Source organism: Scyliorhinus canicula, chromosome 1 (assembly GCF_902713615.1).
Source record: "Scyliorhinus canicula chromosome 1, sScyCan1.1, whole genome shotgun sequence".
NCBI lineage: Eukaryota > Metazoa > Chordata > Chondrichthyes > Carcharhiniformes > Scyliorhinidae > Scyliorhinus > Scyliorhinus canicula.
Genome location: NC_052146.1, coordinates 290,289,469 through 290,311,748, shown reverse-complemented (window position 1 = coordinate 290,311,748; position 22,280 = coordinate 290,289,469). Strand labels below are relative to the sequence as shown.

The 22,280-nt window shown below is 48.6% G+C and overlaps 1 protein-coding gene across 2 annotated transcripts in view; it reads right to left on the bottom strand.

Moving 5' to 3' along the window:
* Nucleotides 1–577: 577 nt before the first annotated feature.
* crim1 (cysteine rich transmembrane BMP regulator 1 (chordin-like)) overlaps nucleotides 578–22,280 on the bottom strand; it is a 229,807-nt gene continuing 208,104 nt past the window's right edge. For both annotated transcript variants that reach the window (XM_038815001.1, XM_038815002.1), the window contains 4 exons: nucleotides 21,789–21,917; nucleotides 15,812–15,993; nucleotides 5,253–5,435; nucleotides 578–4,507 (listed from right to left, as the gene is read on the bottom strand). In XM_038815001.1, coding sequence (XP_038670929.1) covers nucleotides 4,493–4,507; nucleotides 5,253–5,435; nucleotides 15,812–15,993; nucleotides 21,789–21,917 — 509 coding nt within the window. In that variant the 3' untranslated portion in view covers nucleotides 578–4,492. The remainder of the gene's footprint in view (nucleotides 4,508–5,252; nucleotides 5,436–15,811; nucleotides 15,994–21,788; nucleotides 21,918–22,280) is intronic.

Below are 22,280 nucleotides of genomic sequence, written 5' to 3'. Positions count from 1 at the left end.
CATTTTCCTTCTGGGAACGTCCACCTTGAAGGGGTTTTGCTCTGACACGATTCCCATTTGTCTCTTCTTACCCGTTTGCTTGCATCACTTTCTGTTTCCCTTCTCGAGTTTGATTGGGTATCGACCAAACCTCGCTCTCGGTGCCACGTCTCCTTCCAGCGCAAATGTATCCGGCTCCAACTTATCCCACGTGGATCCCAAATGGTCGACCATGATTATTTACTGAGAGTTCTGATGAACAGTCGTGCACCCGAACCGCTAACTCTGCTTCCCTCTCCACAGGTACGGCCAGAGTTGCTGAGTGTTTCCAGCATTTTTTGATTTCAGTTTAGGCGGAAGAGACGTTGGTTCATCTGGGGACAGAAGGAAGAAGACACTTCGGCTCCGTCCCTGGACCTCTCACTTTGGAAGGGCCTTCTCTGTCTGGTTCAAAGTCGGACGAGCCCAAGACGATTTGATAATTGACCAAATGCAAACCAATGCTCAGAGACCTCAGCGTGCCTTGGGGGAAGTAGGCATGGAACTGCCGCTTCAAATCCGGGCTGGCTGGGGATCACTACCATAGAGACAGGAGGAGTGGGTTTAAAGTTGTTTATTGTGCTGCCAAGAGCAAATTTACAAGAAAATGCCTTACATTTAAAAAAAAAAGTAAACAAGCAAACTGCGGAATTGCAGTGCACTCCAAGTGCCACATACGCATCTATTTTAGAAATAATCTGCATTATTTTACATTAGCACAACAGTAACCAAAGTACAAGAGTGTAATGGACACAGTACGTAGTGGACAGCAATCTTTTTCCCCCTCTAATATTTAAAAAAAAACATCTTACCCCATATGTCCTGCATCCTGTTAAGTTTTTTTTTTGTCTTCTCCAGAATTCAACCACAGTCACAAAAAAAAAACAAGCAGTGAATAATACCTGTTAAAAACATTTCTCAACGTAACTCTTTTTTTGGTTGGGAATGACTAAATTGGTCTTGACCAGACAGGAAGAATTCCATTCCGGTATGTAAGTGGGGAGGGTTGGGAATGGGGATGGGAGGGAAGGGGAGGGGGGGGAGACATCAGTGAAGATGAGGTTGAAGAGATAATCGTCGTTTGGTGGGAAAAATGACAAACGCAGACAGGAAAAAAAAAAATCTCGACCCTTAATTAAACCAGATCACCTTTCTTTTCCTCCCGTACAAATACCGCAAAAAAAAAAACCGCACATCTTGCAATGTTCTAACTTTTGATTAATCTTCAGATTAATAAATTAGGTCAAACAATAAATTAGATTCTTTTTTTTTTCAGCTTCAAGTTCAGCAAGCTCTGATCCCAAGTATCTACAACAATACTTGAGAACTTCACTACGAAACAAAAGTACAAATGTTTTCACATTAAAGCAAACTGGGTAATGGATTCTCTCGTGAAAGCACTTTAAAAAGGTATTACACACAAAAAAGGGGTAATTAGTACAAAAAGTGCCAAGACCTGTCTTTTTTTTTAATACATTTAGTAAGTTATAACCACTAATAGGCATACTACAAAAAAAAAGTCCAGCTTATCAATGCCAACATTCCAGTAGTCCTTTTGTTAGTAACTCTTCAGTAACAGGAAGCATGTCATTTAGTCTCTCTCCCTCAGTGCGTGTTTGCGGTGCCTTCAATGTCACCTGCAGCTCTTCACAATTACCCATAATACATCGTGCACTGGAGAGAAAAAAAAACCCATTTGTTCCCCCCAGGCGACAACAACCTGCATTTATATAGTGCCTTTAACTTGCTTACAGGCCTCCGCCTAAGGCGCTGCACATGGATGTGATCATAGAAAAGCTGACACCGAATCAAAGGAGAATCAACATGTTAGGATGGCTGACTAAAAGCTTGGTCAAAGAGGTAGGTTTTCAGGAGCATGTTAAAGGAGGAGAGAGAGTTTGGGATGGTTTGGGGAGCGAATGCCAGAGTTTTAGGCCCACATGACTGAAGGCACGGCTGCCAATTGAAGGGCTAAAGGTCAGGGGAGGGACGGGGGCGCAATGTGTAAAAGGTCAGCGTTGGAAGAACGCAAAATCTGATTGGAGAAGTTGCAACATGGAGCTGGAGGAAGCTGACTTCAGAAAGGAGGAAAGGGACGTCGGAGGTGGGGTGGTGGTTTGCAAGGACGGAGGGGTGACGGATGAGCTCTTGACGAAAGGAGTGCTGGTGCAACAAATGTGGATGGGAATTCCTGAGGCGAGGGAACGGTTTACAATCTTAGCTAGCCTGAGAGTCAGGAGGGGAGGTTGGGCAACCAGCTGCTTAGTGGCAATTGTATTGAGAGAGCAGGAGGTAGATCTTGTGGTCCAGATGAGCTCAGAGATGCCATGAAGAGTGTCAGGAGAAAAACTAGACTATAGGAGTTGAGGGTAAGGGCGGGGATGTGGGTGGTATCCTCAGATTGGTGGGCAGGGGAAAGAGCATGCACAACTAAATGAATGGACTCAATTTTAGTGACAAGTCCATGAGCTCCATGTACTTCTTAGAATGGAGGATGGAGTGGTTTAAGGAAACAAAAGCTGGTGGAGAAAATAATCTGAAGTTCCCTTTGGATTTGAGGGCAATCCTGGAATTATGATCAGTTTTGACAGCAAAAAAAAAACCAAGGGCCTGACTGTATTTTGTGTGGTTCAGTTAGATTTAGTGATTAATGGTTTACCCAATTTGAGTGTCAAGCATATCTGCGTCTGCACCCCTTGGACTTGAGGGAAGTGATGATAGAGTCCATATCAGGGGAAGGAGCAGGTTAGGAGAGAGGGAGGTTTTACTGGGGAGATTAGATCAAAAGTGGAGGTGAGGGAGTGATTTGCAGCAAGAAACAGAGGCCCAAAGGCTCAACAATTGGGTGCAGGGGTTTGAGATTTTACCAGGGGCAAATTAAAACGGGATTGGGAAGGGGAATGTGAGTGGTGAGAGTTACAACGATGGTGATTAAGGACGGCATTGTCTGTGACTCAGATGATGGAAGTAGAGCGTCCATGCGAGATGGCAGCTAACAGCGATGAGTATGAGTAAGAGAGTTAATAGGGAGCGAGAGATTTGGGGAGGGCAGTGAACTCAGACGAGAGAGCAAAAGGAGTAAAGATGGAGGTTGAAATCACGGAGGATGTGGAGTCATTCGGTGCAGATCTCATAACCGTGGGAAATCTGATCAATTCAATTATTGCAATTCTCTTTCATCCCGCCTTTCCTGAAGCTCTTCTTACAAGGCCATTGTACTATGGGTGGTGTTTGCATTGCTGAAGAGGGCATTCTTCACGTGTGCATAGTTAATGAGGGCCAGCCAACTAAGTGACTAAGCAACAACGCAGCAGAGCCTGATCCCGTCCTCGCCTCAACATCCACTTTCCAGTGATCAGAGGCGGGAAATACTGGCTGAATCATTCGCTCCCGAGTCTGGGCGGACCTTGCAGACAAGTGCGGTTTCCTTGCCACTGCCATCTCTGAGAGGGGCTACTTCAAGCGTGGCCTGGGCACTGAGTCTGGGGCCTCCCCAGTCCAGTGAGTCGAGCCCCACACCAGTCTGGGCATTTATTCACTCAGCCTTGGGGAAGGCCTTTTTTTTTGTGTGTGTGGTATGGAGAGCTTGGTGCATTCCAATGGGACCTGGAAGAGGAAAACTGCCTGTCAAACCTTCCGCAGGAAGGAAGAAAAAGACAAACAAATACAAAGCACGCAGTTTTATAACAGGGAACAAAAAAAAAAAGAAATGCTGCCCAGTGCATAATATCCTCATGGTTAAATTGCGACAGGAATCAAGCAACAGACTCACACAATAAGCTGTACAAGTTAATCAACGACATACTAGCTGGACAAAAGAAAGGCTGACTTTTATGGAAAAAAAAGTTCAAGATTGACGAACGTTGGTACTGTATTATGGATAACTGTGAGACCCATTTTGCGATCTTTAAAGCCCTTTGGAGGCTGAAATCAGAAATAGCGAGAGCAATGCTGAAGCCGTCAGCAAAAAGGCACAAAATCTTAGGTAAAATGAGATGCTCTTTCCGTTTGCAAGTCCTACGAGCCATCAAGCACTAAAATGGAATGCCTGTTAAGCTAATTTTTTTTTTAAACTGGATAAAATCTCTCTAGGATATAAATACATTAAACAGGAAAACATAGAAAATTATATATATGTACAAATACTTTTGTTTCAGCATAATATATATTAACATAAATATTCCTATAATGCTAATGTTTCACAAAGCATAATCTCCTTTTTCTGAGCTTCAAAAAAGGTGCTTGAGTAATATATAATTACGAAGCTTCCTACCACGGAAGCAGTCTCTAGTCTGCATACCAGTTAAGTACAAAACCCAGTCTTTTGTGTTTCTCTTTTCAGTATCGAGCAGGAACTTTGTCCAACAAAGTTTCTTCTATTTTCCACTTTCCGAAACTCTTAGGAACCCACCAGAGAGGCTGGTGGCTTTCGGGGGAAAGCCGGCTGTGGTTGTCCTCATCTCTGGTAGTATCTTTACATGATCCAGTGCTAATATCATACAAAACAAAAAAAAAGGAAGTTTAGGCCGCAGCCTTGTGCTGTCCTTGCCAAGCAACTGGCCATTAAAAGCAGCACAGAGTACACTTTTAAGATGGCCTCAAGTCAACCCACCCTTAACATCTGCCATGCTTTTATAAACAACAACAGCAACAAAAAAAAATCTGTATTATCTTAAGTTTCCATGTGTACAGAAAATGTTGTCTTTATGGTAGGCCTGGGAACAATGTTGACTCTCTTATAGTTTGTACTTGTGGCACGCTCTAGGACGTTCATGCCAAGGGCTCTTTCTCTCTAGTTTTCAGCGGGTTAGGCTTTGTCATTAATGGGTACAGAGAGTGAGAAAACCTAAAAAATAGTCTGCAAACTTGGAAAAGTTGCCGTTTGGTAGTCAACCTGAAAGGACTCTCCTTCCGCACAACGTCCTTCTCCTCTCTACAGCTTATTTATCACATGCAGAAAAACCATAGTAACTTTGGTGCGAAAGTGTTCTGGAAAACACTTGGGTCAAATATCACAAGGAAAAGTGGGAATGATATTTGTTTTCTCTCTGGCACAGGGTAGGAGTGAAACGGAGCCCATCCCGTTAGTCTCAGAGCTGTACATGAATTCACAAACCCAATACAGTCCATTAAGCAAGTGCACAATTGTAGCTGTTTTTTTTTTGTGATTTTTTTTGTGTTTTTTTTGTAGCGGGTAAAGAAAAGGTCTTTTTGCATAGAGAGGTGTTTCACACCGTCTGATAGAAGCTGTCCACTTGTAAGTTGTTTTGCTTCGTGTTTGGCATGCTGTAGAAACCGCTGTGTCTGGAGTCTGGATCTGGGTCCGCCATTCTCAGCATCCTCTGGGAACTGTCCACCTGAACCATGGTTCCTTTCTTACAGTCCACATACACCAGCTGGTTGTTCAGGCACGAGGGCTGTTAAAGCAAAGTAGGATAAATAAGGGTGAGTTGGAGTCTTTACTAGTCCCTCATAAATGTTATTGAGCACACCCATTTTCTTCAGTTTAGAATTTTCTCTTGGTCACCTTTTGCCCACAAATACTTCTTCCTTCCTGCTCCGATCTTCTCCTGAAGGTGCCGGGGTATGGTTCCGCAAACACCCAAAGGCCAGTCACTCACTTCCTTTCCCTGTGTGTGAGGATCATCGACACTCGCGGGGTATCGAGTGGGGGTGGTTAAAATCTTTAAAATCAGAATCCCGTCTCTACCTTGCCCACACCTCCACCTTTAATTGAGATGACAAAGGGGACTTGTGACCAATCTGTACCAAGGAGGTAGGTGGGCAACTTCAATATTATGTTGAGGCAACGGTCCCCATTGTTATTCAATTTTCTTTTAAATAGCGGAGGGCTGAGTACTCAGAGGCAAGGGGTGCAAGACCCAGGAGCCAAGAATGCCTGCTTGGGTGGCCCCACAATCAGCCGCCACACTTTGACCTTCCCTGTGAGTCTCTCCCCATCCGGGCCTCTGATATGTCCCTCCCCCACCAGGATCACTAGCCCTGGAATCGCCCACGCCCCCTGCCAGTGAAGTACCAACTATGCCCTGCTGCCTTCACCAACCTGTTCACCACCTGATGGGAAGGTGTAATGAACTCCAATTGGCTTTATTGGTTGGCCAATTGGAGTATGAGCTCCCTCAATGAGAGCTCATTGAGGGGGCCCATATAATCACCTGTGTAGGCTTTGTGAGCCAGTCTTAAGTTGACTGGACTACTAGCAGCACTGTTGGTAGCTGCTCCTGTAATATCGTTATTGTAAATAAATATTGGTGTGGTGACGGAACTCCTGCCTCCTGTGGATTACTACAGTGGCGACGAGGATGGGATCTGAACCCACGCGTGCATAGCACAGCATCGACAATTGAATAGCTCAGTGCCTTGTTTGCAACACATGGACTTCCGGAGGTATTGGTGCGGACAACGGAACGGCATTCACAAGTGGGGAATTTGGAAAATTCCTGAAGGAAAACGGAGTCCGTCACATCAAAACGGCCCCTTACCATCCAGCGACCAACGGCCTGGCAGAGAGAGCGGTCCAGAACTTAAAGCGGGACTCATGAAGCAGCTGGCAGCGTCAATGGACACAAAGCTCTCCCGCTGGCTGTTTGATTACAGGACCACACCGCATTCCACAACGGGCATACCGCCAGCTGAACTCTTAATGGGAAGGCGGCTGCGAACGAGGGTGAGTCTCCTTTTCCCAAATTTAACGGGGAAAGTGGAGAAATAACAGGAGGCCCAACGCAGGGGGCATGATAATAGTCGGCAGCAGAGACATTTCCAGGTGGGGGCACCGGTTTGGGTCAAGAATTATGGGAATGGACCAACGTGGGTCAAAGACACGGTAGAGTCCCAAACAGGGCCCATATCCTATGAGGTTTCAATAGGAGGTACGGTGCTGAAGAAACATCTAGACCAAATAAGGGCAGCGGAACCACACCTGGAGGCAGGCGAAGCAGGACCGCATCAAGCTGGGATAGCCCAGACGGAAAGGATGCCCACACCCCAGCCTCGAGCAATTTCTCCCGACCCCGTCATCCAGTCGTCAGAGTCGGAGATGGACACGCTCGACGAGGCCGCCGTGGCACCTCTCCCCGAGGAGGAGGAAGAACAACTTCTAAGGAGGTCATCAAGGAAAAGACGGGCACCTATAAGGTACACCCCGCCCACTTCAGTGAACGCCCCGGCGGACGACACAGAGGTGACAGACCCAGACATGAGGAGCAGGAAGAAGCTCAGAGGAATGCCAGCTGGCAGGTATTCCTCGGACCTTGGGGGGGAGGGGTGTAATGAACTCCAATTGGCTTTATTGGTTGGCCAATTGGAGTATGAGCTCCCTCAATGAGAGCTTATTGAGGGGGCCCATATAATCACCTGTGTAGGCTTTGTGAGCCAGTCTTAAGTTGACTGGACTGCTAGCAGCACTGTTGGTAGCTGCTCCTGTAATATCGTTATTGTAAATAAATATTGGTGTGGTGACGGAACTCCTGCCTCCTGTGGATTACTACAGAAGGCAAACCTTCAGGCTTGCATCTGGGCATTGGACCTGGTTGGCAATGTCACACGAACCTTGTGGAGTAGGGCATCTTGACCTCTGGGGACCGAATATGTTAAAATACTGGTCTCTGCGTCCACATGGCTATCCCACTATTGGGCATCACCGTCATTTTAAATCTGACCCCCGCCTGACCTCCACACACAGATGCAGATACTGTCCAGTAGGGCTGTGGGATTGTGACAGGAGCATGAACCCTGATTGGTGTTTTGGCCTCCCTACTCCAGGAACACAGCCACTGGCCCATTTTGAGATCCAATAACTGAGCTCATGCTACACATTGAATTTTAGATCTTCTTGACTCATTGGCGTACCTGGTACAGGGAGAGGCAGGAAGGAAACTTGATTTACAGGGTTTCGACTGGCAGGTTTCTTTAAAAAGGAATCGAGCCATCAGGGATGAACATAGAACATACAGTGCAGGAGGAGGCTATTCGGCCCATCAAGCCTGCACCAATCCACTTAAGCCCCATCCCCATAACCCAATAACCCCATCTAACCTTTTTTGGTCACTAAGGGCAATTTATCGTGGCCAATCCACCTAACCTGCACGTCTTTGGACTGTGGGAGGAAACCGGAGCACCCGGAGGAAACCAACGCAGACATGGGGAGAATGTACAGACAGTGACCCAGCGGGGAATCGAACCAGGGACCCTGGCGCTGTGAAGCCACAGTGCTAATCCCTTGTGCTACCGTGCTGCCCCTAAGCAGTAGATAATAATATAATAATATTCTTTATTGTCACATGTAGGCTTACATTAACACGGCAATGAAGTTACTGTGAAAATCTCCTAGTCGCCACACTCCGGCACCTGTTTGCGTACACAGAGGGAGAATTCAGAATGTCCAATTCACCGAACAGCACGTCTTTCAGGACTTATAGAACATAGAACAGTACAGCACAGAACAGGCCCTTCGGCCCTCAATGTTGTGCCGAGCCATGATCACCCTACTCAAACCCACGTATCCACCCTATACCCGTAACCCAACAACCCCCCCTTAGCCTTACTTTTATTAGGACACTACGGGCAATTTAGCCTGGCCAATCCACCTAACCCGCACATCTTTGGACTGTGGGAGGAAACCGGAGCACCCGGAGGAAACCCACGCACACACGGGGAGGACGTGCAGACTCCACACAGACAGTGACCCAGCCGGGAATCGAACCTGGGACCCTGGAGCTGTGAAGCATTTATGCTAACCACCATGCTACTGTGATTTGTATTCCAATACCACAATCACATTGTTTGACTCTGTGTATGAATGTATTTGCAAGTTTGAAGCTTAGTGTGGCTGCAGGCCTGGAGCCCTGAGCCAAGAGGCAAAACCAAAGTAAAACTGGAGCCAGAAATCTGTCTTGTGCAGAAAAGAGAGGGGATATTGTATCTGATCAGCTGTCTGCTATACCATAGTGGCTGATATTCAGTTTCCTTGCAGACAATTTCTACAGGCAGTTAATGACTGGCTGTGTTTGTCTTTTCTTATTGAGATTGCTCTGTAGCTGCAAAAAGCATGTCTGATATGATTGAAATAAGATGGCCCACATAATGAAACCAGACGCAGAACTTTTCACATATATTCCCATCACTTTTATTGTCCATGATGTGGAGATGCCGGCGTTGGACTGGGGTGAGCACAGTAAGAAGTCTTACAACACCAGGTTAAAGTCCAACAGGTTTGTTTCGAATCACTAGCTTTCGGAGCACAGCTCCTTCCTTCTTCATTCACCTGAGGAAGGAGCTGTGCTCCGAAAGCTAGTGATTCGAAACAAACCTGTTGGACTTTAACCTGCTGTTGTAAGACTTCATACTGTACTTTTATTATCCTTTAAGCAACAACTCAGTCACGGCAAAACCTGACACGACCACTCCCTTTAATACATAACCTTTTTTTCGGCATTTGATCGACATTTAAACTCACACATGGTACTACTACTACTAATAATAATAATCACCTATTGTCACAAGTAGGTTTCAATGAAGTTACTGTGAAAAGCCCCTAGTCGCCATATTCAGGCACCTGTTCGTGGAGGCCATACGGGAATTGAACCCACTCTGCTGGCCTTGTTCTGCATTACAAGCCAGCTGTTTAGTCCACTGTGTTAAACCAGCCCCCAGTCCAAGAAGGAAGCTGGGAACCACCACCTTAAGGCAATAAACGCAGGCCTTGAAAGTAACACCCACTTCCCATGAACGAATAAACAAAAAGCAAGCAAATGGAATTCATTTGCTTTTAATGCTGCAAATCTCCTATATTTGTCAAGCTTTCTGTTTGCTCAGCTTTCCTTCTTTTAAGCTGTGTTCCGTACTGTAAGTGTTTGTCAAATAACTCAAACCAATTGCGTGCAAGGTCTCGCAACCAACCTTTATCATCAACAATGTACATTTGTATGGGGCCCTTAATGTAGTAAAGAGAGAGGAACGCCGCCCATCATCTGCAGTGTAATAATGGAGGAGTTTAGAAAGTGAGTTCATGGGTACAGCAATAAAGCACTCAAAAGGTTCCCCATCCATTGTGTGTCGGGGGGGTGGGGAGAGAAGTCGAAGAGCGTTGGCTGGAACCTGAAGTCGAAGAATGTTGCTTTGGGCTTGGCTGTAGATGGGCCTGAAGGTAAGGCTGGTGGAGATGTGGAGGTTCTTCTTTGTGCACCGCCTTATTGTGAGGTAGAAGCAGATTCAATAGTGACTATCAAAAGAGAATTGGATATATAATTGGAAATAGAAAAAGGCAGGGCTACAGGAAAAAGCAGGTGGGGGAGCGGGTCTAATTTGTGTAACACAATGGACCCAAGGGCCTCCTTATGTGCTGCAAGATACTACAGCGTGCCAATGGGAAACAACCAGATAGAGGCGATGTGGACGAGAGATTTAGGGCAGGATTTTGTTGCCAATATCAGGAACAAAGATGGGGAGGCGCTTAATTGCCCGGCCGGTGTGTCAGTTCATCACTGTAGGCCAGGTTCCCAGCCATTTTTCTCAAACTGGATTAGTCTGGAACGGCTACCCACCGCAAGGGGCAGGCAGCTTGTTAACTCAATCGAAAGGCCAATGACTAGAGGCTGACAGAGCCTCCTACTGCCAGTCCAACAACAAGGGCCTGCCCGCCATCCAGCCACGGATTGGCTAACCCTGCAGAAGTCACTGTCGAGTGATTGTTCCTGTCGGTGTGGGGTCAGGACCTACATTTCACCCTGATATCTTGGCCACAAATGGCGAATCCTTCCCTTAGTGCGGAGAATTTGGTGTTCCTGTCAGGTAGGCCTCATGAAGTTTGCGAGGTGGGTGTCGGGGATGTTGTGTCCTGATGTAATGCAAGTGTGGATAAGGAATTTAGATGTGATGGAGGGTAGGTTAGCACCACAGACAGCCAACATTGCGGTAATGGGAATAAGCAATTTGGGTGCTAGGTGCAACACAGGGTTTAACGCTGAGCTCAGTAGTGAGCAGGATTCCGTGATTGTGCAGCAGTGCGTAGAACCTTATTGGGCAGTTGGGAAGGAAGAGGGATGCTTTGAGTACAGAATGCTGGTGGGAAAGAAAGAAGGGCCGGGATTCTCCGAAATCCCGGCCAAGTGTTGACGCCGGCGTAAACACCGGAATGGTGTACGCCGGCGTCAATGGGCCTCCTGGCGCAGCAATGCAGCGGTCTTCAGGGGGCCAGCACGGCACTGGAGTGCTCTGCGCTGTTCTGGCGCCGAAAGGCGGCCCTGCATGGCTGGCGTGGGATCACGCATGCGCGTGACGGCTGTCTCTGCGCCGGTGCATGTGCGTGGTTGCCTTCTCCGCACCGGCGCCGCGCAACATAGCGGAGACCTACAGCAGGCCCGTGCAGAAGGAGGTAGGCCCTCTCCAGATCGCGGGCGTCCGCCGATCAGAAGCCCCTGATCATTGGCCTGGATCCTGTGGAGGACCCCCCCTCCCGAGTCAGATCCCCCTCCCACCCAGCCCCCGGCCAGGATGTCGACCGCGGCCACGGGTCCGAGCTCCCACTGGGTGGTACCAGATTGGAACCATGCCGGCGGGTGTTCGCCAGGTCTACCACGGAGAGTCGCCGCAGGGGCGTCTTTCTGCGGAGAATCGCATTCCGGCGTTGGAGCGACGTGGCAAGAACTTCCAGCAACCCCGCCGATTCTCTGACCTGGCGCGCGCGGGCTTGGAGAATCCCGCCCAAGATGCTACCCACCCCCCCCCCCCCCCCCCCCCCCACCCGCGGGCTTGGAGAATCCCGCCCAAGATGCTACCACCCCCCCCCCCGCGGGCTTGGAGATCCCGCCCAAGATGCTACCACCCCCCCCCCCACCACCGCGGGCTGGAGAATCCCGCCCAAGATGCTACCCACACCCCCCCCCCCCCACCCGCGGGCTTGGAGAATCCCGCCCAAGATGCTACCCACCCCCCCCCCACCCGCGGGCTTGGAGAATCCCGCCCAAGATGCTACCCACATCCCCCCACCCGCGGGCTTGGAGAATCCCGCCCCAAGATGCTACCCACACCCCCCCCCCACCCGCGGGCTTGGAGAATCCCGCCCAAGATGCTACCCCGCAACCCCCGACTCAGTGAACTGTACAATTGCCCATCTGTTTACATTTCATTTCTAAAATTCTCAGAGGTACCATTCATTTTAGTTTTTGTTTGTTATTAGCTGCTAGCTCTTCCTTCACAAGTCTCAGATTCCTGTTGGGTACAATCCAACTTTCCAAAAGCCGGAGTGGCTTTCTGACTCACAGGTAACAGCGCTACTAAATCAAGCAAACTTGTGTGAAGCTAATGCATGGCCAAGCTGTCTGACATCAGGTAATACAACCTCAGATTTGAACCTGGGACCTTCTTGCTGGTCGGGTTCAGTGATGGACAGTACATTTACCAATGGCCAAGTCAGCAATTAGGACCATTAAAAGCTGGAAGTAGCATGGGGGGCGCGATTCTCCGCAAAAGGCGGAGAGTCGTGAAGGCTGCCACTAAACCGGCCGTGTTTCACGGCAGCCTCCGCGCCCCCTCCCGGGACCCGATTCTGCTCCCCGGTCGGGGCTAGCATCGCGGCCCCGTGAACTCCGGCATCGCGGGCTTAATGAATTTCACTAAGCCCGCGCGCCAAAGTTAGCGACGGCTGACGCATATGATGACGTCAGCCGCGCATGCGCGGATTGGACGTCATCCGCGCATATGCGTCAGACCCGCGCATGCGCTGTCCGTAATGCCCCTCAGCCGCCCCGCGGACTTATCCTGCGGGGCGGCGGAGGGAGAAAGAGTGCGCGGGAATCGGACCCGCTGCCTGCGATCGGTGCCCACCGATCGCGGGCCCATGCTACCCTTGGCACGGCCGTGGTGCGGACGTGCCAATCGGTGGCATGGTTGTGCAGAACGGCACTTTGCGGCCGTTTTCATGAACTGGTATAGCAGGTGTATTCAAAATCGTGAAAACGGCCGTAAAGGCCTTGGAAATCGCCCCTTCGGCCAGGGGAGAATCGCTGCTCGCCGTAAAAAAACGGCGAGCAGCGATTCGTGTCGGGGGCAGGCGTGGGGGGGGGGGGGGGGGGGGGGGGGGAGAGAATAGCGTGAGGGCGTCGGTCCAGCGTCGCCGTAAAAATTTGCGCCGCCCGCTATTCTCCGCCCCGTCGTGAGTGCGGAGAATCGCGCCCGGGGAGTCCGAGTCCGTCCTTGGCGGCTATGCTTACACAGGGCTGTTTTTAACTTTCGGCTGTGTCAGAGTGACAGCTTGTCATATGCCATTGGATTGAAGAAATAAAGGACTTGCATTGATTTAAAATTTTTTTTAGAGTACCCAATTATTTTTTCCAATTATAGGGCAATTTAGCGTGGCCAACCACCTACCCTGCACATCTTTGGGTTGTGGGGGTGAAACCCACGCAGACACGGGGAGAATGTGCAAACTCCTCATGGACAGTGACCCAGAGCCGGGATTCGAACCCGGGTCCTCGGCGCCGGAGGCAGCAATGCTAACCACTGTGCCACCGTGCTGCCCTCGGACCTGCATTGATATGGAGCCTTTCACAACCATTGGTCAACTCAAATCGCTTTGCAGCAAGTGAAGTATTTTGAAGTGTAGTCACCACCATAATGTAGGGAACACGGCAGCCAGTTTGCACACAGTAAGATCCATAAATAGCAATATGATAATGTCCCGATAATTTGTTTATAGTGCTGATGGTAGAGGGATAAGTATTGGCCAGGTCACTAGGGGTGACTCCCCTGTTTCTCTTTGAAATAGGGCCTGGGGATCTTTTACATCCAACCGAGCAGAGGATGGGGCCTCAGTTTAGTGTCTAATCTGAAAGGCAGATCCGACGGTGCGGCACTCTCTCAGTACTGCACTGAAGTGTCAGCCAGAATTTGCCTGCTAAACTATCTAAACTATAATTTCCGTACACTCCTCCTTTCCCCCCAGATAATTATTAGCTTTCCTTAAACAGCAAGTTCAGACTCGATGGGCCGAGTGGCCTAACTCTGCTCCTATATCTAAGTTGCCAAGCACATTCAGGTAATTTGCATGGAGGAGCTATGGAGCTGAATTAACAACAGGAAAGTCGCAGTAATTAACCTGGAGTGATTCAGCAACCACCTAATGTGTTAATTCGGCTCCCTCTCTCAGTAACACTTCCCAGTCAATTATTCTAAAATCCAATGTGTTTTCTGTTTAAGGTGTAAATATTTCATAAACGAAAATCAACAAGTGAGATGTTAAAGCGGAAATAAACAAATTGGGATGCAAGTTATTTTCAAATTAAATGTTGAGAAAAACATACAATTGCTTGAGATCGGACAGAGATCTTTTTAGTTTATTACAATTTTGAATGGTGACATTTACAATCCTCCTCAAGGTGTATGTTTTTGGAGGATGTTGGCGCCCGTGCATTTCTATTGGATTTGATTGGTCAGTCATTACGCTGGGCAGTGGTCTGCCATTGTCTTCTGCAGCACAGCTGACCAGGAAACTCTCCCGATCCTGACCACCTGCCATCAGATGTATTGGAAAGACCTGGCCATGCTACGAATGTACCTTCTGTGGCCATCGGGTCTTGATGTGGGACATGACCCTGGAGCCTCAGGCCCAGAGGTAGGGATGCTACCACTGCGCCAAAAGACCGGTTCCATTTCCGACAAGTTTTCAAATCACACCATAGCATATTACTGATTCGGATTTGGTCTGTTGCACCAATCTACACTGAATCAATGAAATGTTACGGCACAGGAGGCCATCTGGCCCATTGTGCTTGCAACGGCTTTCCAAATGAGCATTGGCTGAGCGCCACCGTTCCCGTGCCCATTCCCCTTACCCCTGCACGTTGTTTTGATTCAAATACTCATCTGATGCCCACTCGAATGCTTCGATTGAACCTGCCTCCACCACGCTTCCAGGCCGTGCCTTCCAGAACTGAACCACTCGCTGGGTGGAAACGTTTTTTTCCTCACATCACGTTTGCTACTTTCGCAAATCACTTTACTCAGGAATTGGCATTTTCAGATTTAATCTGCTGATGACCAACCCAGCTGGCTGAAGGCTCAACCTGGAACGTGGCAACACAGGCTGGTGTATTGGGATATTCTCACTGGCCAGAGATCTCCAGTGGCCTCTCCCTCATCTAAAGGTGCAGGCTTCCCTGGCTGGCTTACAGTTTCAAGGTGACAAGTCACCCTCCAAAATACCTGCCTGTTTTTTCAGCTTTGAGCTTTCACACCAAGTGTCAGCTTACCATTGACACCATAGCTGAGCCCAGATCCATGCTCACCTGATGTCAATGCATGCACTCATTCTTTTTCTTCCGTTCTTGGGGTGGAAGCCGGATTGGCAGGGCCAGCCTTTATTGCCCATCCTAAATTGCATGTAGCCATGTAATACGAACGGAGTGATTGGTTATCGGAGGGTAGTTCAGAATCAACCACATTGTTGTGGGTCTAGAATCGCCTACAGGCCAGACTGGGAAAGGATGGCAGATTCTATCCCCTAAAGGGCATGAGTGAACCAGATGGGTTTAATGACAATCTGGCAGCTTGATGATCAGCATTTCTGAGACGAGGATTTAACTCTATACTTGTTAATGAAGTGACTTGAACATTCTGAAACTTGACAACAAACTGTACAATGTGCTGGAAGAGTAGATGTTTACGAGATTCATTGCACAGATGTCACACTGTGGAAAAAATCACCCCTACCCACTTTAATCACTGCAGCTTTAAGAGCATGCTTGTATTGGTGAATTTGTCGAGGATACTGTACCTTTGTAGGAGTTCTGTAACAGGGCACCGGGATCCACTGCTTCTTCTGGTTGACCAGCAGCAGAGCTATGACTAGAATGAGAGCGATGACAATGGGCAATGCCACCCACGCCACAGAGTGCATAGCGGAGTCTTCATTGTACCGGGGATAATCTCCTCCTATCGCGTTAACACGGAGGTTCTCTGTAGGGGGGAGGGAAAGAATATATTGTCAGTAGGGGGGGGGGGGGAACACAAAGGACAGAACATTTAACAGCCCAGCCCAGGGCAGAAGTGATATATGCTCCATACTGACCATCTCCATCTTCAGGTTTCATGCCCTCTTTTTGGCAACCATGGATCTCCAGTGGATTGATCCATGATAATGCCTTTGCCTTCTGCGGTGTGTGTGACCAGAAAACTCCCACTCTTATTGGAAGGACTTACAGACTGATATTCAACCCGTTTGACCACACTATGAGCTCACCTTCCACGCCCATGAAGTCCCTGCAGCAGGATTAGAACCCAGACCTTCTGGTGCCCCTACCTCTGGGCCACAAGACCGCTGCTCAATACTGACAGAACCACGTTATACTTAAATGCTCGCTAATTTATTTTAAATTTACCGTTCTGCATCTCAACTGTTTTCCTGAGGACTATAGCATTCAAAAGCAGAGAGGTTATATTAAATTTGTACAGATCCCACCTATTCTGTTCCAATTTCTACATTACAATAAAAGGATATGGAGACACTGAGGTGCATGAAAAGATTTACGAGGCCAATGCTACAACAAGGAAGATTTAAAAGCCTTGGGCTCTTTATTCTGAAAAAGACAAGGCTTGTTAGAGGTCATTAGGATTCTGAAGCGGTTAGATAGGATAGATATGGAGAAAATGTTACCATTTGTGTGGGAGAGCACGGGATTCAGGGTACACCTGCCTGGAGAGAACGGGAGTGGGGCCGTTGCCAAGGCCTTTAAACATGACCCCACACAGGAGGCCTCCTCCACCCGAGCCCGCTCTGATTCCTCTTCCTCCCACCAACGCATCACCGTCACTATATTTGCTGCCCAGTGCTACTGTGATAGGGATTGGAAGTGACAACCCTCTTTGCAAAAAGATCATCCGGATCCTGGGAGTTTTATCTGCCCACAGAAACTCTGAAATTGACCTGACCAGCCAGCGAAAGAATGCTTTCGGGAGGAATATTGGAAGGGTTTTAAAGACGAATAAGAATCTCAGTAGTACAGCCCTCTTAACCCTCTGTATCCTTCCAGCCTGTGACAATGGCAGGACATTCCACCTCTTCAGATCCCCCTCCATTACCTCAGCCAAAATGGACAAGTTCCATTTGTGCATTGTGTCCCATTCATATGTTATTTGTATACCCAAGTATCTAAATCTGGCCAGTTTGAACGGCAAACCTCCCAGATTTGCACTCCTTCCCTGGGCATTAACCGGAAATACCTCACCTTCGACAAATTTAGTTTATATCCCAATAATCTCCCAAATTTCCTTAATAGATCCATTATCTTGTCCATGGACTCCAGCAAGTCTGATATGTAAAACAGTGGGTCGCAGCTCCCTGCCTCCCCTAACAATCCCCTTCCACACTCTGGACTCCGTCAATGCAATGGCAAGGGTTCAGTCGCCAGCACGGTTAACAATGGTAACAACGGACATCCCTGCCATGTTCCCCCATGCAACCTAAAATACCCAAGTCCATCCGATTTATTCTCACACTTGCTGTGGGTGCGGCATTTAACAACCATATCCATGCTATAAACAAAGGCCCAAACCTCCTGAGGGTCTCAAACAGGTACCTCCAATCTACCCGGTCGAGAGGCCTTCCCTGCAACCATCGATATAAGAACCTTGGGGTATCCCCCTTGATGGAGTCATTACAATATTTACCAACCGCCTATTATTACTGGCCAGCTGCCGCCCCTTAACAAACCCAGTCTTCTCCTCTGAAACCACCCCCGGCACACACCTCGCTAAAGGTCTTGCTAGTAGCTTGGCCACATCCGTATTTAGCAGGGAGATGGGTCTACAAGATCCACACTCTTGTCGGGTCTTTATCCTTTTTTTGGTATCAAAGAAATAGAGGCCTGTGCGAGCGTGACCAGCAATTCCGCCCAAGCCATTGATTCATTGTACATAGCCAGGAGTTGGGGCACTCGTTCCGGCAAAATCTGTTTACAGAAGTCTACCGTGAATTTATCTGGCCCCGGTGCTTTCCCCGATTGCATCAACCTTACCCCTTCATTATCTCCTGCAGCCGGAGTGGTTCCTCTAATCCTGGCCTCCTCCCCATTTCAACCTCTGGAAACACAAACCCATCCAAGAACCGTCCCATCTCTCCTTCCTTCCCCTCCCCCGGGCTCTAATCTGTAAAATACCCGGCAGAAATCTTTAAATGCCCCATTTTATTTGTTTCACTACTGTGATCGAGCCTCCCCCTGCCTCTTTCTCTGTACAATTTTGATTGTGGCAGTCTGCCGACTGAACTGTTGGGCGAGGAATCGACGAGCTTTCCCCCCATATTCATATTGGACCGCCCTCGCATGGCAAAGCTGTCCTACCACCTTCCCAATCGTCAAAAGATCAAAACCCTCCTGAAAGTCGAGACAGAAACCTCCCCATTTTGGTTAAGGTCCACATAGTCCTCAATCACCCAGGTCATTTTCGCACAGAACTCCTTCTCCGCCAGGATTCCCGAGTCCGACCTCCACTCTGGCCTTTGTGGCCGATCCTTACATTGACACAGTATGGTGCATGGTCCGAGATTACAATTCCTGCATACTCTACATCTCCAATAATCCCAACAACACGGACTTCCCCACTACAAAAAACTTAATGCGGGAGTATGCCTTACGTATATGACAAGAAGGAAAACTTCCTCTCTCCCAGGTGCCTGAACGTCCAGAGATCTACCCCCCTCCCCCCGGCTCCATAAATACCCAAAGTCTCTTGCCATCCTCGATCGAGCTATTGATTTGGGGTTGGGCCTATTCACCCTTGGGTCTACAGTTACAATCTCCTCCGATTATCAAGTTATGAGCGTGTAAATCCGGGATGGATGCGGCATCTTCTTCACAAAGTCCGCATTGTCCCAATTGGGCGCGTATACGTTAACTAAAACCACTGGTGCCCCGCCAACACTTCGCTTACCATCACAAACCTCCCCTCCCGGGTCTCGTACCTCCCTGGCCATTGCAAATGCTATTGTTTTACTAAGCAGGATCGCCACTCCTCTTGCCTTAGAATCAAAGCTCGAATTGAATGATTGTCCCACCATCCATTACTCAATCGCACCTGATGGATGCAATGTATGGTCGGTGGTACAGGGAAGGGGTAGAACGGTTGGGGGACCTGTATATTGAAGAAAGATTTGAGAAACTAGAGGAATTACATGGGAGATTTGAGTTCCCTAGGGGAAGTGAATTTAGATACATTCAAGTCTGGAACTTTGCACGCAAAGATCTACCCTCGATTCCTCGTCTGCCGGAATGGACGCTACTGGATAAGTTGTTGACTCGGGACGACCTGGGGGAGGGGAAGATGGGAGACATTCATGGGTGGCTGCTGAGAACTGATAAAGCGCCAATAGAAGACAAAAGGAAGAAGTGGCAGGAGGAGTTGGGATTTGAGTTTGGAGGTGGGGTCTGGAGTAAGATCATGCATTCAACTTCATCCTGTGCTGGGATGAGCTTCATCCACTTCAAAGTAGTGCACGGGACTGACGTGATGATGGCCCTGATGAGCCGGCTTTTCTCGGAGCTAGAAGACGAGGTGAAAGATGCAGGAGGGGATGGACAAACCATTTGCATACGTTCTGATAGTACTCAAAGCTGAGGGCTGCAGTGTTTGACACACTATCGGGGATAGTGGGGGGGGGGGGGCAAGCTGGCACCGTGCCCTTTTGTGGCTCTTTGTGGGGTTTCAGAGTTGACGGAGCTGTTGTTAATAATCTTTATTTGTGTCACATTAACACTGCAATGAAGTTACTGTGAAAATCCCCTAATCGTCACACTCTGGCGCCTGTTTGGGTACACTGAGGGAGAATTCAGAATGTCCAAGCACGTCTTTGGACTGTGGGAGGAAACCGGAGCACCCGGAGGAAACCCACGCATCCACGGGGAGAACGTGCAGATTACGCACAGACAGTGACCCAAGCTGGGAATCGAACCCGGGTCACTGGCGCTGTGAAGCAACAGTGCTAACCATTATGCTACTTTGCCGCCCTTGGAGGGAAGCTGATATGGTGGCCTGCACCTTGCCGATTGCAAGGCGACAAATCCTATAGAATTGGAGATCGGCTACGCCACCAGGGGTTTCGGCATGATTGGGATTTTTGTCGCCAAAGGGTAGGAGGGGAGGGGAGGGGAGAGGGGGGGGGGGGGGCATTTTTTTCAAACTGTTTGTAACCTGTTGCATGTTGATTAATGTTTGTCAATTTAACTGCGTGTTTGAAATAAAATATATTTAAAAATAAATTGTGTGGGAGACCAGAGTCAGGAGCCATCAGCAGAAGACAGTCACCAATAAACCCAATAGGGGGTTCAGGAGAAACTCCTTTCCCCAGAGATTGTAGAACTTGTTACCTCATGGAGTAGTTGAGGCATCAGGGGAAGCCAATTAAGTACATGAGGGAGAAATGAATATAACAATCTATCGATGGGATGAGATACGGTCAATTTGTACACCTTAACGTTAAGGGAAATCAGACAGAGTGTACAATCTGCTATCGCCAATTATACAGTCTCGCCCAAGTTGAACACTCTGGCAGATGTCTAGGGAATGACAGATTTATGAAATTAATAAGTCTTTTATCTGTTGAGCAACAGAAGCTGTAAAAGGTAGAGATGCCGAGTATCAAGAGGACGCCTGCTTTAATCTCAGAAATAGCTGCTGACTCACGATTTACAAAGTTCATCGTCGTACAATGGACTGTGTATTCCACAGCCCCATCTCCTGGGAACTGCTGACAAAGAGTCACTGAATGATAAAGGGCATTGCATTACTGGTTTATTGAGCAGGCCAGGATTCTGGAATCGTCTCAGATGTTACTGAATTCCACACGCTTTCTCGCAAGAAAAATAAACCCAACGGTGCTGCACGAATTATTACCCACATTAACATTACCACAGGGTGAACTCAGGCAGACGCTTTAGGAGGAACAATTTTCAAGACGTCATTGATCACAATGCCTCTTTAAACATTGTTAAAACGTCATCCTCATTTATTAACCCTCTCCTGCATCTGCTGGTTCCTTGCCTGAGTGTAGATTTCCCTCCTGCTTTCCCCTCCCCTTCCAGCGCCTGGTTTATTCAGGAAGAACATGCTTCGAGCAAGAGTCACTACTCCCCATGTGTGGCTACGTGAGCAGCCTTTAGGTTAGGTGAGCGAAAGCGGACTGGTGTTGCTGCTCCTGGTGGCTTATGAAGCCACCCTCTTGGGCAGTGGTGGTGTGCTGTCAGGATGGAAGCGTGGCTACGATGGCCTGTGTGGTCAAACGTCCCATGGACTTACATGGATGGATGGTTGGGGGGGGGGGGGTTTGGGGCTAGAATGTGACGGAGAAAGAGTTTGTGGCAGTTCCCTGGTACGTTACTGTCGGCTCCCGCTTTCCCCAACAGCAGCCTCACCGTGGTGACGACAAACCACCGTCGATGGCTCATCCGCGACCTTGCAGTGTAGGTGAGACCATGGAGCTGTGAAGCAATTGTGCTAACCACTATGCTACTGTGCTGCGTCACAGTGTGGCGTGTGCGATGGGATTGATTTGTCATACTATACACACCGTGGTTGGTGTGAAGCAATCCGAACTTGTGTATCCAAAATATTAGCAGTGACTTTATTGGCCGCCCAGTCCGCCTGATCCACCTCAGCTAAAGCTGCCAAATTTCTGGGCACCAAAAGGCAACCGAACAAAGAAAAGAATCATAGCAAACGGATGAGGTAATACATCGCAAACAACTGTGTGTTTCACTTACCATCGTCCCGAAGGTGAGCAGGAATTTCGTTTCCACTGGGTGTTGGCCAGAATGGTGCCTCCACTTCAATCTCTCCCCTCTGGTCAAACTTTTCGATGGGGATGTTGGTGGGCTCTGACATATACAGGTCTAGAAGGAGAGTGAGCAAAGCAGAATGAAAAGGTTCTGTAAATTACTTTTGATTGTCCTATAAGTGAACAGGCTTGGACATTCACTGTTGTATTAGCCGGGAGAGTACCCAGGCACAGCGTATGGAAGTAACCCACAGGCTGGATTTTACAGTCATCCGCTGGCTTGTTTGAAAGCAGGGATGTGCTCTTAAATTTGGCACATGGCCTGCCTGCCGTCTTCCCATCTGCCCCTGGCCTGTCACCCGTTGGCAGCGGAGGTTTCAGGTGGCTCGCCCACCTACTGGGCCTTGTGAGCCTCTTAAGTGCCCCATCCCGTCCCGGCCGCCATTTTCCTTGCGGCAGGAGGGAGACCCAGGCCAAG